The 19,217-nt window shown below is 37.9% G+C and overlaps 2 protein-coding genes and 1 pseudogene across 3 annotated transcripts; 2 read left to right on the top strand and 1 right to left on the bottom strand.

Moving 5' to 3' along the window:
* The first annotated feature begins 9,034 nt into the window (after window positions 1–9,034).
* On the top strand, window positions 9,035–10,854 carry GCK72_022579 (annotated as a pseudogene). The gene is made up of 6 exons: window positions 9,035–9,085; window positions 9,653–9,799; window positions 9,899–9,989; window positions 10,180–10,301; window positions 10,351–10,526; window positions 10,683–10,854. Coding segments are annotated over exons 1-6 (759 nt in total).
* Window positions 10,855–11,324: 470 nt separating this feature from the next.
* GCK72_022578 (uncharacterized protein) lies at window positions 11,325–11,677 on the bottom strand (the record flags this gene model as incomplete). The annotated part of the gene is made up of 2 exons (XM_053734911.1): window positions 11,325–11,527; window positions 11,578–11,677. 2 exons carry the CDS (start codon window positions 11,675–11,677, stop codon window positions 11,325–11,327), a joined length of 303 nt encoding a protein of 100 aa, XP_053578477.1.
* Window positions 11,678–13,397: 1,720 nt separating this feature from the next.
* GCK72_022577 (uncharacterized protein) lies at window positions 13,398–18,940 on the top strand (the record flags this gene model as incomplete). The annotated part of the gene is made up of 8 exons (XM_003091053.2): window positions 13,398–13,495; window positions 14,790–14,855; window positions 14,919–15,002; window positions 15,687–15,899; window positions 17,425–17,464; window positions 17,570–17,781; window positions 18,061–18,355; window positions 18,416–18,940. 8 exons carry the CDS (start codon window positions 13,398–13,400, stop codon window positions 18,938–18,940), a joined length of 1,533 nt encoding a protein of 510 aa, XP_003091101.2.
* Window positions 18,941–19,217: the final 277 nt, after the last annotated feature.

Raw genomic sequence — 19,217 nt, 5'->3', positions numbered from 1 at the left:
CCATGGCCCTCATGTGTATTAGACCACAAGTAAATAACTTATTCTCTTCCACTGTCCCCATCTGGAATTCCAACAAATCTAATTGCCGTGAATTTCTCTCACCCGGTAAATTTATCTCACTTCTTGAACAATCCATTAATCGATTATAATCATGATCTTTTTCCACCATCATTTATCTCCCCCACTCGCCTCTTCCATTTTAACGATCTGTCATATTAATTTATTCTTCTCGAAATTCTCACCACTAGTTCTATTTTATAATTTTTCCATTCGAATAAAACAACACAACGACGGAAATATTGAAAAAAGAAGGGCTAACTGAAATCCAGATAACTGTAAGAAGGTTAATTCTTTTTTTTCTTAGTTTGTTCAAAATTGTTTATGAATAGGTGGGACATCAGGATACTTGATCAATAATTGAATAAAAATAGCCACAGTTAATAAATTGCTTCATTGCAGACGTAAATGGACAAGTCCTCAAGGAGGTTCCAATCAAATTGAAGGTTTTTATTATGCAGTTAAAACAAAATTTTTTTTAAAAATATGTTATTACAAATAATATAATTTTTTAAAGCATGATCTTTTGATATTCTGGAAATTCTATCTTAGATTACTCCAAGTCTTTATCAACTATACGAATTTCTCATTTCCCCTTTTTCCTTACGTTTCCCGCTTTTCTGATTACATCTTCTTCTTAATCCCAATGCGGGGCATGTCCAACGTCTCCTCTCTTCTGCTTAATGTTCACTAATCTAATCCCCATGAGTTCACTCTCAGAAATTCCAAGTGTAATATTTCATAATATCAGAATGTTCGAGATACAAAGGGGCGGCTCGGTGAAGTTTGATCATCAAATATAGATGACTCCGCCCTTCTAGGGAAAAGTATATAAGACGCACTCTCTGACTCGTTCGAGCATCGATCAACAGACCATGTTCACCCGAAAAAAGTCGGCCATCTCCGATTTGCCAATCCTTTTGATCAAAGATAGTATCAAGTGTTCTCAGCAAATTGGGGTACTTTTTGGCCAGGTCCGTCACCTGGGTACCTAGGAAAATCAAAAAATCGATATTTTTCGAAAATTTTTCCTGAAGAAGTTAGGAATGAAATCTCAACGGGAAATTAATGTAGACACTATTTTAAGCATTTTTTGTGTTCAGAAGAAAATTCCAGCTCAACACCTTCATAGTGAAAATTTTGAAAATTTATGAAATTTTCGGGTTTTTTTCATGAAATTGCTTTTATCTCGGCAGGGACACGAGAAGACGGGCTTTTTTATTTTAAATTCGGAATCTACATAAAATTTGGTATTGGATCCATGTTGTCCCTACTGGTATCTCTTTCTCCAAAGAACACTTTTTTCGTTTTTTTTCATCTTGCAGAATCTATCAATTTTTGCCGTTTTCTTACTATTCCTGTCATATTCATCACAATTCCCTGTCAAATAACGTCGCAATTATGAAGTACCGTTGCACCAACTTCCCAAGTTGAAAATTTCGCTGATTTTCACCATGAACACGTAAGTAGCAGGTGACCCGACAGTGGGAATCAAGTTTTTTATGAACCTAAAGAATATTCCATTTATATTCTCCTGATTTTATAATGCTATCCTTAACATTTCAGTCGGAATGATTCAATTCGGGAGAAAATTTTCAGAAATCAAAAAATTCAATATTTTCGAAAAAAATTTTGTGGTATGATCGAAAATTGTACCGGAACTAAATAAAAATGGTATGATTGAATGAAAAACTTCAAAAAACCATTATTTTGAAACATCAAAATAAATTTACTGGAAGGACTTGAAAGTTAAAATCGCAGTTTTTTTCATACTTCCCGAAAAAAGTGTTCTTTGGAGAAAGAGATACCAGTAGGGACAACATGGATCCAATACCAAATTTTATGTAGATTCCGAATTTAAAATAAAAAAGCCCGTCTTCTCGTGTCCCTGCCGAGATAAAAGCGATTTCATGAAAAAAACCCGAAAATTTCATAAATTTTCAAAATTTTCACTATGAAGGTGTTGAGCTGGAATTTTGTTCTGAACACAAAAAATGCTTAAAATAGTGTCTACATTAATTTCCCGTTGAGATTTCATTCCTAACTCCTTCAGGAAAAATTTTCGAAAAATATCGATTTTTTGATTTTCCTAGGTACCCAGGTGACGGACCTGACCAAAAAGTACTCCAATTTGCTAAGAACACTTGGTACTATCTTTGATCAAAAGGATTGGCAAATCGGAGATGGTCGACTTTTTTCGGGTGAACATGGGTGATCGAACGAGTCAGAGAGTGCGTCATAAACTCCATCGTCAGAGGCATTCTTCAAATTTCGACCACTATGTTTAAGAGGTCTGGTATTCCTATTTTTATTAAATTCTAGTATTTTCAATCGAACATTCCAAAAGATCCGAACATTAATCTAAAACATCAGTGCGACAACAACATCTTTGTTTTGTTTTTCAACAACTTTTTGTTTTTCAACAACTTCGAACACACCGGACAGACGTCACAGAACGGTTTTTCGAACTTCAAATGTGTTGGAACCATCTTATTCAGCATTAAATTCTCTTCAAACCGTAATAAGAAATCACGTGGCCCCGTTAAATCTACGTTTTCAAATTAGAAGAGTTCGATTTTGGTCTATTTTCGCAGTGTTAAATAAGGTGTGTCTAACTACCATCCTCTGGGAAAGCGTCTGACTTTATTTTTGAAATAAAGTGTTAGAACTATCTTATTCAGCATTAAATCCTCTTGACAAAAAGTAAGGTATTTTTGAACGTAAGTACGCTGGGGAGAGATAAATACATCACGCAAACAAAATTTCAGTTCTAATACAATGAAAAAAGACCGATTTACAAGCACTGCGTTCGATTGGACGTTTTCGCCCCGCCCACTCACACACAAAACATAGTGAATGGCGGAACCCGGGAGATGTCGGCCGCTCGTTTCATATAGATCGTCTGTGTTTTTTTTCGAAATTGTTCTCAGAAGTGGAAGGTGGGAGTCCTTAATGGGACTTGAGATCAATGTAAATATATGTATATAAACATTATTTGCACTCACCTAACCTCCACCCCACTCAAATAAATTTTGGAAAAAGCTCATCTCTTTATGAGGTGGGCTGACAATCTTGATCGTTGATATTCTTATTTAGTTTTGTTCTCCATCTTCTAATTAGTGAACATAAAATTCAGTTTGCGTGATGTAATATTTTTTTCCTTACGTATTTACGTTCTGAAATCCCTTACTTTTCATCAAAGTTCGGAAATAGTTCCACCTCGGCAAGCAATATTAGATATTGAATTAGATATTGACTCGTCAACCAACGAATGGTATTTAAAAAGGCAAGGAAACTCTTGAGACAAGAAGATACCAAACTGGAGGATAAGTCAGAGTTCCCGGAGGAAAGAAGTCGCTTGCCACCAGGAATGCCAGAAGAACAACGAAATGAAAAAAAATCTACAGTTTTTGAGTGGGCTTCAAGGAGATTGGAATCGGAAAAAGCACCGAGGACAATGTGGGCGCTCGCAGAGAAAAGGACAGGTGGCCAATGAATGCACCTAAGACAAATCAACAAGGAGGTGGAGGAAGGGGAGAAAGAAGAAAAAACTGAAGATGTGTTCAATATGACTGTATGTGATCTCTACGCGTCATATTTTTGTGGTAACTTTCGATAATTTTTTGCATTCGATTCTACATATCATCAAATTCTTTTTGCAATTTCAATTTTTCTGCGACAAAAAATGTATATCTGAAATTGTTGTTAAAATTCCTTGAAGAACCTTTAAAAAAGCAGAAAATATAACTAAAATTGAAAAACCAACACTGTTTCGACCATCTTCTTGGACAGTAAGACTATTAGAAACAAAACTAAAAAGAGGGCCTGGTCTCTTCAGCAAGAAACCCTCTTTCTAAAAAATGTTTGATAATGACGAAGGTAAAATTACAAAATTAGTCTTGGTTTTGATAAAAGCTTGTTATCGTCATTAAAATTTGAATAGTGTATCATTAGTTTTTTATCACAAAGATAAATACTCACACGAAATTCGTAGAACCAGATCAGAGTTTTCTATTCGAGTTACCCGTCTTGATCCACACGATTTTAGTGAGTTGTATTCAGCTCGAAAAGTCTTTCACGACATTCTTGTCTCGACCGGGCCGCTCGGCTCGTTTTGAAACAAAATTTCGATTATTTGAACTTTTTTTGTAAATTTTTTGACATTTTTTTGAAAAAAAAACTATAGCTTTTGTCTAAAATTTGAATATTCAATCAAAAACTGAATATGTATGATAATTTGAGCACTTTTGATATGATTTTTCAAAAAAATCAGAACATTTTGTTTAAAAAATGAGTAACCATTATTGAATCCGGGCCGAGAGAAAGTTTGTCCCGATTATTGAAAATTCGTAGTACTTCCAACTGATAAGATAACAAAACGAGGTTCGCTGGACAAAATGTGATGAGCGCGGAGGAAAGGAAGAAAAAGGGAGATGAGCAAAAAAACATTAGTTGAAGACAATGAGGTGCTAACTAGTGAGATTGAAAGACACGCAGATGAGTGATACGAAAAGAGTCAGCCTACATCTTTTTGGGAAAAAGACTAAATTTTTCATGTAGTCTTGAAACTAGATTTGAAAATGCATTTCGAGGTAGCCATGTGCTTGATCCCTTTTTCAACATTTGGTTTTTGAAAGTGATAGAAAATAAAAGAAGGAAAACATCTGAGTCACGACAGATTTCGGGAGAAAAAAAACTGGGGAGGCGCAGAGAAACAGCAGTCGTATCGACCACACGTATCAACCACATTTTCAATGGGGCAAAAAGCGAGAGAGTGTAGGAAACAGATATACAGCAGAGAAAACGAGGAACGGCCGACATACCACCCAGCCGCTGTTCTTTTCATTCATTCCTCCTGCATAATATCGTTTCAATGGGTGAGTTGGTTTATTCTTTGCGCTTTTAGCATATAAAAAGGTATTTTTCAGATACTTTTCTGGTTAAGTGTCAAAACAAAGTATATATTTGATTTTTTGTGAAGCCTTGGATTTTTTGTATTTGGGTTTTGAAGGTGAGTATTAAATGTTCCAGATATTCAAATAATAGTTACAGTATTCAGATGTCCTATTTGATGGTCGTCACGAAAATTCGAAATTTGATTTTTTTGGAGTTCTAGTTTTTTATTAGTTTTGGAACGTGGAGTTCTTGGAGGTGAGTCACTGTTTTCAAAAACCACGTCGGCATAGTCATATGTTTCAGAACAATATCTCTTGCCATCCAGACACCGCAAAAAATGAGAAGACAGAGCCGGAGCAACTAGAAGTCGTTCGAAGAGTACTGAAACTCCGATAATTTTAATGGTAAGTTATTCTGGAAGAATCCCTCTCCAAAAATCTTCTTTTTTTTTGAAGGAAAAGTCGAGGTCGGTGAAAACGGAAGATGACGAGGACATGGAAATTGTTGAAATTCGACTGGAGATCGACGCAAGACTATTTTGGAATGCATTCTGGGAGCTTCCAAACGAAAATCGAAAGTTTTGGAAGGAGTTTGAGCCGATTTGTGATAAAATCAAAAAGTTATCAAAAGAAAGTAAGGAAAAAGTGAGTTGACTAGGTGGAGGATGAGGGTATCTCTTCATTGTTCATTTTTCAGGTCCTCAAGGTAGCGGACATTGTGAAAAGCTCGAGAGCACCTTTCCTCGTTTACTTGACTATGTGGAATTGGAAGATATGGAACTTAATTATTTTGTAATCTGAATAAATACTTTAACATTTTTTTCGTTGTTTTGTACCAATTCAGGTAGAATTAAGATTTTCAAAGTTTTATGAGGATTACATAATATCGAAAGAAAATTCGAGGGTTGCTATGATGCTTGGAATCCCTTTAACTCAATCTGTAATCAACGAATGAAGAGGTTGGTAGATTACATCTTATCATATCAGTGAATCTACACAACGTATCCACCTGATGACGTTTTTCAACAGAGAACTCTGAGGGGTTAAGCTACTCATAATCAAACTACAAAAATTTAGGAATAAAATCTAGAAACGTAACGGTTGACGCGTTTTCTGGTGGAATCAATGCTGACTGGCATACCTTTAACGCGTTTTCTAGTAGAATCAATTCTGACTGGCGTACCTTGACGCGTTCTCGAAACAAAATAGAACTGCCGAACTCGTCGTTCATGTTGTTAACTGTCCATTCCCTATACTGAAGATGAAACTTGTCTTCTCATTGCAAGTTTCGTCCGGTTTCCAGCATTCGGTCTACCAAATAAAGAATTGGAGACATCTCCCGCATGTTCAGTGGTTTGTAAAAATCAACCTAAAAAAGGACAGATGCTGATGCTGATGGTAACAATCAAACTCTTACCGTAATAATATTATGATTCATATCCAGATATTCCAGAACCATTGAAAAAAAAGCGAGAGAAGAGTGATTTAATACTCCGGTGTCGGAAGGTTTGGAATATGATGAAAAGTCCGCTAAAATCTTGAAACATTGGCTGAAAATCATGTTATTGGCTAAAAGTTGGCCAAAAACTTCATTTTTCCATTTTAAAATTATCAAAAATCACACTTCCAGCGTCATTCTCCAAGTTTTTCCATCAAAAATAAACTGACATTTGATTTCATAAAATTGCTGAGAAACCATGAAAACATCATCTAAAAATCTTATTTTCAAACTAAAATTGTGTTTTTTTAAACAATCATTTATTAATTACAAGCTAAAAGGCAAGTTTTAGAGTCATTTTGAATTCAAGAATGAAATTTTTGGGACTATTCAGCTCTAAATATTGATTTTAGGTCATTTCACCCAAAAAACCAAATTCTTTACCCTTTTTTAGCTCGAAAAGTGATTAAAACGCGTTTTTCATTTCCAAAATCTACTTTTCCACCGATTTTCAGTGAAAAGTCGTGTTTTTGAACGTTTTTTTTTTACTTTTTTCGTCCAAAATGCAATTTTCCACCCATTTCCAGCTCATCCGCAATCAATCCAATCATTAAGTCATCATTGTCAAAAATGAATTGAGTACAAGAAGAGGGACATGTCAACAAAAAGTGTGCTTGATCACCAAACCGTTTTCTCAAAAACTCACTTCGTCTTCTTATTGATGAAACATATAAGTGGTAAATCAATTATCAGCAGGTTGTAGTTGAGACAGTAGTTGTCATTCATTGGATTTCGGAGTCTACTTCTTTTTAGGTCTGCTGGCAAGCCATCTAAAAATTCCCGGAGAGTCAAGAACCGCCATTCGATGTCTCGCTTGAAATTGGTCCAAAAAAGAATGTCGTATGTCCAGGTTCTTTGGCGTATCCTATTTTGAATCACACAAATATTCGAAAGACGGATCAGGGTGTTTTGACTCCTAAAAGACGTCAACCTGTAAAAAAATCTGAACAATTATGTGAAATCAACGAAAATTCAACAAATCAACACTTTCGCCACAAAAATGCACGTATTTTGCACGTTTTCAATAAAGAATCACTCTCCTTTTTTAATTGGATTTTTGCTGCTGTTTTCAGTTCAGATCTGAAATAATAATAATGAGGAATTTGAACAGCTCATCAGTATTTCTGATCAAAAATCGACGATACACCAAAAAATGCACGTATTTCGCCTGTTTGCAACGTTTTTAATGAAGAATCACTTACATTTCTCCATCAGATAGAATAAGTGCGTTTCGTTGGGAGTTTTCAATGCGGAACCACTCGTTTTATCGTTTTTCTGAAAGAAACAATTTGTCAAAGTTCAAGAAAAAACGGCAAAGAAATGATGAAAAAGTAGTCTGCTAAGTACTGATCATAATTCCGGTTCAAAAATCATGAAAAGCAAAACGTAATTGATAAAATATGATGTATTTATTGGAAAAAGTCATTAAAGACCGCGACGCGGCCGCGTCGCTTTGGAGGGAGGAAGAGACTGAGGAGACAGTGTAATAAGGTGTGGGTCATCCAAGAAAATGAATAGCGAATGGTCGGAGAAGGACATTAGCGGAAAAGGATCATGCAATTTAAAATAAATGTTTGAAATAGCAGAGAAAATGGAAAAGACAATGACACAAATGTGACTAAAACTGTGATTGTGAACTGTAGGAGGCGGTTAAGAAGGAGAATACATAGAGATATTTTGATGATATTTTCAACAAAGAACTCCGTGTGGTGATCCTACATCAAGTCAAATTGAATGAGTTTTGAGATAAACAAAGAAATAAAAAATACTGTTCTACTGGAAAGGGGAGCAATTGAGTGCAATCGGAGGTTAATTTAGCTTGTTTTTAATTATTTTTCTTTTTTTGGCTGCCAAAAATTTAAAAAAATCACTCATTTGTGCTCTAGTGTCACATTGATTTCCTTTATCAGTCGACAAACAATTTTTTCCTTCGTGGACCTATTCCAGCTAGGAATGCAAAAAAAAAGTGTTCATAGAGGGCTCTCCAGCTGCCAAAAAGCGTGAAAACTGCGTCAGGCAGCTTGCAACAGGTCCAAAGTGGACAAGATTTCTCGAAATGCGTCAAAGGCGCGCCAGTAAGTTCCAAACGCATCAAAATAGCGCCTGAAAGCATTAAGCAAATTAAATGTAAGCCAGAAATCTTGAAACACGTCGAAGATCCACCAGTGAGCATGAAAAACATCAAAGCACGCTGAAATTTATGACTCCGCAAGGATTGAAACACTTTTTGACAGCGTTTGTTACTTTTTTCTTGCAAACACTTGTAAATTCTTGTGTTCCTCGATTGAGATCAAATCGCGCTCATCATTTTTTGCAAGATTAGTATCAAAATAGAATAATCCAAGAAAACTTAGTATACTTCTTCTTTTTCCAATATTCTTGATTCCTTTCCCAGCTTACCCACTTGTCGTCATTTGTGGTGCCATGTCCGCAGTGCAGCTGAACTGACGCGCAACTGCAGACCGGAGTACTTTTCTCGTTTCACTCATTTTCTCACCAATTTATTTTGTTTCTAATTGTTATTTATTAAATTTTTCACTCATTTCACGTCTTCTCTTACATTATTCATTTATTTTTCAGTTATATGAGCAAATCTGCCAATATTCCACATCAAAACCGGCTTGCCGATGTGGAGGTGAGATTTCCGACAAACATTGGTACGAAGTTTGATTTTTCTTGCTCAGCAGACTCAATCAAAAGATGACGGGCATTGCAGTCGAGCAACTGACCAAGACGTGGAGGAGTTTATATTGGAATGTGAGTTGATGTTACTTAAAAAACGGAGGAAATAAATGATTTATCAATTTCAGAATATCGGTCGCCAGTTGAAGGATAAATCTCTGGAACCCAACATTGCTTGTAGACTGCTGGAAGAGATCAATGGCACAAAAGCACAACCGGCGTACAAGTGAGAAGTTTTTGGCTAACTTTTGGGGAAGAACAAGTGAAAATCGATAAAATCCCTCGAAAATGAATTTGCGACGTTCTAAGTTTCGGCAGAACGCAAGAGGGGTGGTTTTGAAACCTAAAAGCATGCAATCAATGTACCAAATGAAGTAGTAAAAGCTAAAAATATTTTTTACATATCTGCGCTTGTTCTGAAGGGGAGAAAATAGCATTTGAAGGTCTCCGCTTCAGAAAAAGTAGACAACTACCAGGAAAACCCCATCAATCTTTAAACTTCACTTTTCTATATTTACAGGCACGTCGGATACCACTTATCGACCGTCGATCAACTCTTTACAGTGCTTCACAAGAAACCGAGCACAGTTGCCGAGCTGCTCAACAGCTTCGACAAAAACGATGTATCCTTCCCAATGAGGCAATCATTCAGGTCTTCTTCCACCTGGTGACTGTGGTCTCTCACCCCGGAGACTAACTGAAAATTACTGAGGTACGTTTTCTTTCAACTGAAGCCTTACTCAAAACAAAAATTTTCTGATTCCAGGTTGTGTGCTACCTGCTAAATCTTCAGCTGCTCAAATCGGAGACTCACATGACGACGATGTCCAGGAAAGAGACGTCGATGTCCACACGCTGTTTTAAACATTCTGTGGAGTTGATGCACCCAGTGAATCACAGCTTGGTTTGAATTGCAATGATCATTCAGGTGATTTCTTAAAAGAGTTTGAGTGACCACCGGAAAAGTACAAGGAGTTCCTGAGTCAGTGGAAAGTACGATCATTTCCAAATAGAGGCCAGCCTCTAATATTATCATTAATTTTTCAGAATACTCATCGGATTTCGGAGATGATGGATGCACTTTTGACGAGAACTTGCCTCCAGACGTCGAGATAACCTGCAAAGCAAAGTCGAGCTTTGTTGGTTTCGTGGCGGATATCAACGTCTTGGTAAGTGAAGGTATCCAATGATAAACCAAAAATATGAAACAATTTTCAGACCAAGATGATCCGCAGTACTCCGTCATCTGCAAACAATAACACCGAACGAATTGTGTCGACTTGTGAGAAACTAACAGAAACATTTATCTGCACTGCTCAAAAATCGAACGTGGAAAATTCGGAAGAGTATTCAAAGGTGTCAACACTTCGGAACATACATCAAAAGGTGCAGAAGTCTTTAAAAGCCGGAGCTTCGTTCTATGATGCCATCGAAGTCAAAAACAAAGAATAAAGCATTTTCGGGAAGAAAAACTTTGATTTGTTCTTTTTGGACTACTCATCGTAAGTTTATTTAACACAGTTGAGCTGATATGAATTTTTTGATTTCAGAGGAATCTATGTGGAAGCGAGTGAGTTGGAACGTCCTAACAATGAAGCGAAGGAGACAAGGCGCCGGGAGGAAACAAAACGATTGTTGTTGGATACACCGACAACATGCGAACCGGCACCGGCTGCGCCACCAACTGTCCCAAAGAAAGCCCTCATTTGTGTGATCAAATGAAAAAAAGGTTAAATTTTTTCTGATTGGAAAACAAGCCCATACCAAATATACACGTTCCCTTGATTCTGACGCGAGGTTGTTATTTCCCAATTCGGTACCCTTATGCTCATGACGCTTAGACAGTAAGGAAAACCTTGGAATCTCTCCATTTAGGTGAAATGTTTTGGCTCTGTCTTTGACAAAATCAAAAACTGAGATTGATATTCACTGTTTTCAGAAATCACTAAATCCAATACTCTCTCTGACTTCCGTGGACATCTCCGTCAAAGCACTCATCAAGCCTGAAATGATGAAAAGTGCTAGTGACCAACTTATACAGTGAGGAAGAAACCTCGAAAAGTTAGTCCAGGCCTTGAGAAAAACGGTTTTTTCTGCAAACTCCTGTTTGAAAGAAACTGTGTGCATACGTCACTGCGACTAATAACAGAACGCGTTCGAGTTCCAAAAATGTATTATTCAATTTTACTTAATCAACAATTTAATGACTTTGCAGTGATCAACTTAAAGTCATGGGTATTCAAGACGAATTCAGTTTCAGCCGATGTTTCCTTGCTTTTGATAATGTAGGTAATTGTCCAAAAATCATCCTTCATCACTTGAGCGGCGACGATGATGTTTACCGGATAATGTGGATCTTCTTTCCGATACTCGAGCAGATTTTTCAGGAATTCGTCTGCAAAACGAAATTTACTTACTGAAGTGCCAGAATTTTTCATTTCTCACCTTTTTGAATGGTTTTATTATTGCAATCAGTAGCATTAAAGGAGTCTTCGAAAAAGTTTGATAAACCAGTTTGTGCATTGTACGCTGTGGCCAGTTTCATCAAGAAAAGGGTCACGGTTTTTGAAGATATAGTCTCCGGACGGAGAGAATAGCTGCGACCTGAGGAAACATGCCAGAAACCTCCGAAAAGGGCAAAAATGAAGAGGATTGATGTTGCAGACCACATGAGGAGTCAATACTGATACTCTCTTCTTGAACGCTTTCTTTTATATTGAGAAGTTGTGAGAAATTGTACAGTTCTCATGAAAGCAGATGGGAATGGAATCATTTTCACAGTCGGCATTTTCTTTGACAGCAGAAGATGGTTGTTGAAAAGTTTTCAGTGAGAAAACATCAATAATCGCTGGAAAGGAATGTTGAATTATGAAAAATGAAAAAAAAAGTTTCGACTCGTAAGCTAGGAAAGTTAATGGCTACTTACAAACATAATTGTTATCTTCTTCGCAATTTCTCACGTTTTCTCTACTACACCGGTCCAACTTAATGTTTCTTTCAATTTATTCCCAAAGTGCGGATCGCTTCCTTTTATTCCCGTCACCCAACACCACATGTTATCTCTCTTTCTCTCTACTGCCCGTGGTTCACGCCGACTGGACCACTATCTCCCCCTTCGCATTCTTCAATGGCCTCTTCCTCCTCTTTCTGTGTTTTTTTTAATGAGCAGTAGAACCAATGTATTGTCATCTTTGGAGATCTCGTCTGGGCACGTCAAGAAAAGAAAATGTAGGTGAAATTCAAATACCGCCCCCCCCCTAATTCAAAAATGACCCCCCAAAAGTTGTCCTGGAAAAGCCCCCCGCCAGTGAACTTTGAGAAACAAGCTTGTTAAACGTTGGTCCCCCACTGTTACTATCTCCAAATAGAAAGTTGATTAAAGGAGAGCCCCCCTCTCCCCATTCAATATGAGACCCCCGTTCAAGATTGGGCCCCCACCCCAAAGCGGATTCAAGCAGAACCCCCCATTCTGTCGTAATATAAAATGCCAGTGGATTAAAGAAGAGCCCCCCGTTTTTGCGTGATTTCAAGTGCATTGCAGATTATAATATGCGGACTACGAAAATCATAGTTTTTCCATTAATTTTTCCCCATTTTTTTTGGTTTTTCACTGATTTCAGCAAATGTTTTACCTTCCTTTCTGAAAATTAATTGTATATTGGCATTTTGGAGGGGATAGCGCAGTAAAATCCCAGTTTTTGACAAGAGAGCGCCGATATTGAACGATGGGAGCTTGTTTTTTAATGGTGGGGTCCCATTCTTGAATGAATCACTTTTATGGTGGGGGGCTTGTTTCGTGGGGGCCGATTATTAAATCGTGGGGGGCTCATCTTTCACCAAGAGTTGGTTGTTTAGGAGAGGGGGGGGGGGCTCTTTTTTAAGTATGCCGGGTAATTGAAATAGAGCCCCCCATTTCTACAGGTGGGGGACGAATGTTTAACAGAGGGATTCAAGAGTTACCCCCCTCTTGAAAAGAGAGCCGCCCACCAAATTTGTACTGGTGGGGGGCTTTGCAAGGGTTGCTATCAACGTGGGGGGCTCAACTGGATGGGGGGCTCTCCTTGAATTACGCCGAAAATGTATTCCTGCGTCCGCTAGTTTTGAGACAGTTTGACCTTAGTTTGATCAGTATACTTAAAATATAACCGATTGATGACCACTCCCTTGAATTAATCAATTGCCGTTATGTTTCACATCAAATTTAACTATTTTCAGGTGTACTCTCCGTCAGAACAAGATGGGACCGCTCTTTTTCAACCCGCAAAATGCAATTTATCTCATCGCCACTCGCACCCCCGACCAGGGAGATTGATCGAGCACTACCGTTGCATAAAGCGACGAAACCGACAAACTCAATATTTTTGTAAGTTTAAATAGCTGTAAATTGTGCAAAAATGTGGTAGAACCACACCCAATATATTCAATTAACGAAAAATATGTCGAGAGAATTTTCCACACCACTACATCTGGGAAAAAGTGTCGAAGGCACGCCAGATAGGTATAAACAGCTAAAAAAGCGAGACAAGTGTTTCATAAAACCCTCTAATTGCCGGAAACTCGTTGAGGACACGTTCGATCAGTTCAGAACTGGCTTGGTTCTGTACTGAAGAATCTGAGAAAGGTTAGCGCTGAAAATCAGTCTGAAAATTCTGATTTGAGTTCTAGAAAAAACAAATCTAGCTAATGCCGGATTTGGTTTAGAAGCCCATTTCCATTAAAAAAAACACAAGATTAATTTGATTTGTGTTGTTAATTTTTTATTTTTTTGTTCAAAATTGGATAATTTCAATGATTAGTCGTAAGACTACAATTTCGATCAAATTTGCTTCCACTTTTCAGCAAAAAAACCTCATAACCTCATGATTGGAGCTGAAAACTGCATTTCTAATTTGAAAGTAGCCTAGGCAGTCCAAGTTTAACCCGAAATATTTTTTTATTTGATCCAAATTTTTTACATCTGACAATGTTTGATTTTTTCACACATATCTAACTTGAACTGCCTCATATTGTCCCTCCTCATTTTTTTCAGCAAATTCAAGCCGGCTTCATGTTGATTCAAACACGCCCTGCCTCCGTCATTAACATTCACCATCCCCGACCTCGAAACCTAGTCCAAACATTCTGTCACCTGATTCGTAGCTTCCCCGGAAAAATGGAACAGTTAAAGGCTCGAATGAACGACAGATAGAGCGACGATACCGACGAGCAGGAAGATTTTGTAAGTGTTAGTTGCTGCAATTCCGTGCAGAAAACTGTGTCAAAATAGGACCTGATAAATCTGAAACACGAAGAATGAGTCGAGGGCGTTTCCAATCGCTCTCGACTTTTAAAAAACTATCAAAGATACGTAAAACAGGCTTGAAACTAACTGGAAACAGCACCACAATGATTTCAAGAGCGTTATTTACTTCCAAGGCTTCATGATGACTAAACGCGTCATAGGCGGGCCAATAGCTTCAAAATTTATTTTAAAAACGTCACAGGCGCTTCAGACAATACCACAAATACTAAAAACGTGTGAAAGGCGCGCCTGCAGCTCTGAAACACACTAGTGAATTCAAAATAGGTACGTTCTTTTGAAAACTTTTATACCTATTCAAAAATCTCCATTTCCGAATCGAAAATAGTCATTTTTACTCTAAATCAATATTTTCCAGGCAAATCGTCGCGGATAGCCAACTCGCCAGGAGTTTTGGTGATCCAGACACCAAATATACCTCAAAGTGAGTAAAAACGGCGGCGGCGGCGCGCCAGCTGAATCCACATAAAAATCAACCTAATTTCAGAAGCTACGATCTACCGCCCACCTTCACAGTAATGTCAATTCAACCGACCGGACGGTTCACTACTTCGCCATCTTCATCGATGAGGTTCTTCATCTCCGACCTTGTTTTTTTTTCGGCACCTGACTAGCAACTTCCGCGGAACGATGTAAAAGTGAGCAGGACGAATTAGCCACGGATTGAGCGACGAAATCGACGAGCAGGATGATTTTGTAAGTTAGTTGCTGGAAAATGTGAATAAATAATGTCAAAAGTGCGCCAGAGAAATCCAGTTCATAAATAACGAGTCTAAAGCAGAATGTTCTGAAATGACCAAAAACACGCCTAATCGCTTCTGAACTGTCAAGTCACGCCCATTGCACCCTAGATAGTTCTACTGCGCGATCTTCAAAACTTGTTTAGAAATGCGTCACAGTCACACCAGACACTCCAGATGGCCCTCAAAATGCCTAAACGCGTCAAAGGCGCGCCAGATAGTTTTATAACTTACTAGAAATTACATTGAACTAGCGCAAAACATTACTAAAACTGATCTGAACGCATCAGAAACTTTTCAGATCGCTCTCTGAATGTCAAAAACTTTCTTTTACCGATGAAATTCCAGACCGGTCGATGCACCATATGCTAAAACTGGCTGGGAGAACAATTTTTATTGAAGATAAAATATAGGCGCTTGTTTCGGCTTTTTTACTGACCAGAGGCGCAGCTTAAACGTAGATGTGTGGGTGGAAGAATGCAAAATTAATGATAAAAACGATAGAATGATTCAAGGCTCAATCTTATGAATCATCTGATTGAGGAAGCGGGAAAGGGAGCCGAAAAGAAGTGGGGGAGTGTTAAGTACACAACCGAGCACAGGCCTCTTATCGAATCTTTAAACGAATTTCAGACTATTTGTCACCATAGCTATCACGACAAAGTGGAAGAAAGTGCCGCACAATCATCGTTGGATAGCGCGACGACAACGGCTAGTCGGTTGATATCGTAAGTTTTTCTAGTCTAATTGGCTAAAAATAATTTATAAAACGGGTCAAAAACAACAAATAAGGGTAAACCAGCTAGCACTAAAACTGCAAAAACGCTACAAAGGTGCTACAGATAGCTTTGAAATCCATAGAAAATGCGTCAAAGGCGCTCTAGTTAGCTATGAAAATCACTAAAAATGCGTCGAAGGTGCTCCAGAAAGCGGTTTCTCAGCATAATTAGAGAAATCAGGCTACTGTGTCACTAGAGTCTGTGAATAGCCCCCAAATAATTCTATTAAGTTGTAGATATCCAACTTCATGGCTTCGTTCGATGGAGGATTGGAAAGAATAATCATTTGGAAGAGCATAAATCGCTGACAACAACGTTATTTCAACGAGCAAAACAAGAAAATCATGGACGTTTTCATACTTCTCCCACAAAAGCGCAGAGATATCATCAGATGTGAAAAGAGAAGCTTTCTCAGGTCATACAGAGTGCTGGACCAAGGACATCCTGTCAACTCAAGAATAAATACAACCGTGATCCGTTTTGCCTTGATATTTACCACCAGAAAAAAAGGAACTGTGTCACCCGACTGATGAGACTGTTCAAGTGGAAAAGTCGTATCGCTGCGAAATCGGACATCCTTGATGACAGTGTTTGCATGAGTTGCAGATCTCTAAAAATCTGATCGAACAAGTAAGTTTCTTCTGAAGACTGTTAGCTAAGCGGTCAGTCAAATCGTTTTTTTGTGTGAACCGTAGTTACACCGATTAACTGACCATTCAGCTTGATGTCTGGAGATCTTTTATTGTTTTTCCTATCAGATTTCAGATATGTATGAGAGCACGCAATTTGGCTGATAAAATGTTGATTGTGATAATGCAGTTTTCAAGATACATAAATTCAAGATTTCAAGATAATTTTAAAGATAAATTTTTCAAGATAAATGAACTTATTTCTAATATAGTTGCTTTGATGGTTCAACATAAATGTATTAGGCTAAAATTTTGATGCTTCAATGGTGAATTAACTTATGAAGTATCAAAATTAATTAATAGGTGGTAAAGGTGCGCCAGTTTTGAGTTATTCCTCTTCGCTCTTACATATTTGTTTAATATTTGTTATACGAATATAAATCGGAAACAACTGGAATATTTTACAAAAGCTAAATCGGAAAAAAACAATTATGAAAGCGTTTGGCGATGGTCCAGAGGAGCGCGTCCGCATCACGGAGTTGTGACCTCTCGAGAAGCAAATTTTTGACGTTCCCAAATTTTCACTTGCATGCTAGAATGGATCTATTTTTATTTATTAAAGCATACCGACTTTACTATTAATCCAAAAAGTTCCCACAGTAAGGTCTGCCGTGAGTTATATTTTCCACATTCTCTACTCACATTAGTCATTTTACGATGTTTGCCACCATATACCGTACACTGTGTCCAGTGGATACTGGCTACAGTATACGGTTGCAGTCAACCATAAACCAGATGGTCCTGTCATATGTAGCTACCATAAACTAGATACTGTATATTTTCAGATTTGCACAGGCTCCGCCTACCAAACTATGCGTCTGTCGAGTCTGTATTCAATCATTCATCTTCCTCACGTCGTGACGGAAGGTAGCTGTTTCTAGTCTCTCTTCCTATTTCTCTAAATTCTTAGAATTTTTCCTTTTTTTTCAGATGTCAACCACTGCCACCTCTACAACATCTGGAATCAAAGTATCATTGTTCAATCAGGACCAATGGGAGAAGTTTTATCCTCAAACTGAAATGATTCTGACTAGGAACAAAGGACGTCAACTGTTTCCACTCCTGAACTATATTCTGAAAGGATTGGATCCAGATTCAGTGTATGCAGTGTTTCTACATTTTGAGAGAGTCGATAACTATAAGTGAGTTTTAATTTTAAAAGATATGTAATAGCAAACCGGGTCTAAACGAGCTGTCACAAGCCGGGGCGCATTTCCGTATGTGCCGTGGTCCGGGCTGGAATGGGTTTTTGGCACTGAAACCAGGTCCGCGAAACACTAACAATTATCCAACCGGTCCGGATCAGGTCAGTGGCATAGAACCCGCCGAGATAAACATTTTAGTAGATTTGTCAGGTTAAAAAAATCAGTTTGAAGCGATACACGCACCTTTACCGATGATTCAATACTTCAATTTTTCAGATACGAGTTCTCGTGCAATAAATGGGAAAAGAAACAAAGTGGTAATGAGATTCCACCAATTGAAATGAAACAACACATTCATGGATGGAGAAATGGAAGTCATTGGATGAATGGTCCAGTTTCATTTAAACATGTCAAGCTCACTAATGATCCAGATAACACCAAAGTAGACAGTGTTTATGTACAATCCATGCATAAACATCTCCCGGTTATCAGCATTCTGAAAACGGGAGATACAGTAAAAGAGGAATTTCGATTGGGACTCACGGAGTTTATTGGTGTCACTTCTTATCAGGTTAGTTTCAAAAATTATTAAAGTTTGTTCGATTTCATAAAATGTATTGTATATTTTCAGAATACTCACATATGTTCCCTGAAAATCGAATTGAACCCCCATGCTACCCGATTCAAAGTAACTGGCGGGCATAATAAGGTATCCGAGGAGAAGAATAAACGACGAGGAATTAAGCGCCCAGCCCAGAATCTACCGTACCAATTTTCTCTGTCAGAAATGCAAGCAGCTCCTCAATTTGTTAACCAGTACTCTGTACGTGTGCACCCAAACCAGGAGAATCAAATAGGAATGTACCCTATGCAAATGGCTCCCGGAATACCTGGCACCACACACACTTATAATTCTCAAGGATTATCAAACAACTATCCGTATCAACAGCAGAACCAAATGATGATCAATATGGTACCATGGTACCCAATGAACATGTCAATGGGACCATGGCAAGGAATGCATATGTACCCTGGTATGGTAGCAAATATGGTTCCACGGATGCCACTTACTAGCTATTCTCAAAATTGGCAGTATCCACAGGGCAGTATGGTACCATGGAATGGAGAATATGGACAACGTGAAGCAGGAAATTAGATGTTTGCAATTGCGTTCTATCTAAATCCGAGCTTACAACATACAATGATCCAAAACTAAGCTTTAATCAACAAGTATGGGTATACTGTTTCCAAATGAAGAATTATATTTAACAAGTATAATAAATCGATAATAATAACAACTGCTTATGTACTTTTTGAGTTTTGAATGTGACAAGTTTCAGACAGTCTGCTTTTTTCCAAATCCGCTGAGTATCGACTGTGTACAGGGTAGCTAATAAGCATACAACGCACTTAGGGGTAACTGACCAAATTGC

The sequence above is a fragment of the Caenorhabditis remanei genome, chromosome X (assembly GCF_010183535.1).
Source record: "Caenorhabditis remanei strain PX506 chromosome X, whole genome shotgun sequence".
In the NCBI taxonomy this organism is placed as follows: domain Eukaryota; kingdom Metazoa; phylum Nematoda; class Chromadorea; order Rhabditida; family Rhabditidae; genus Caenorhabditis; species Caenorhabditis remanei.
This window is presented reverse-complemented; position numbering and strand designations above follow the sequence as displayed.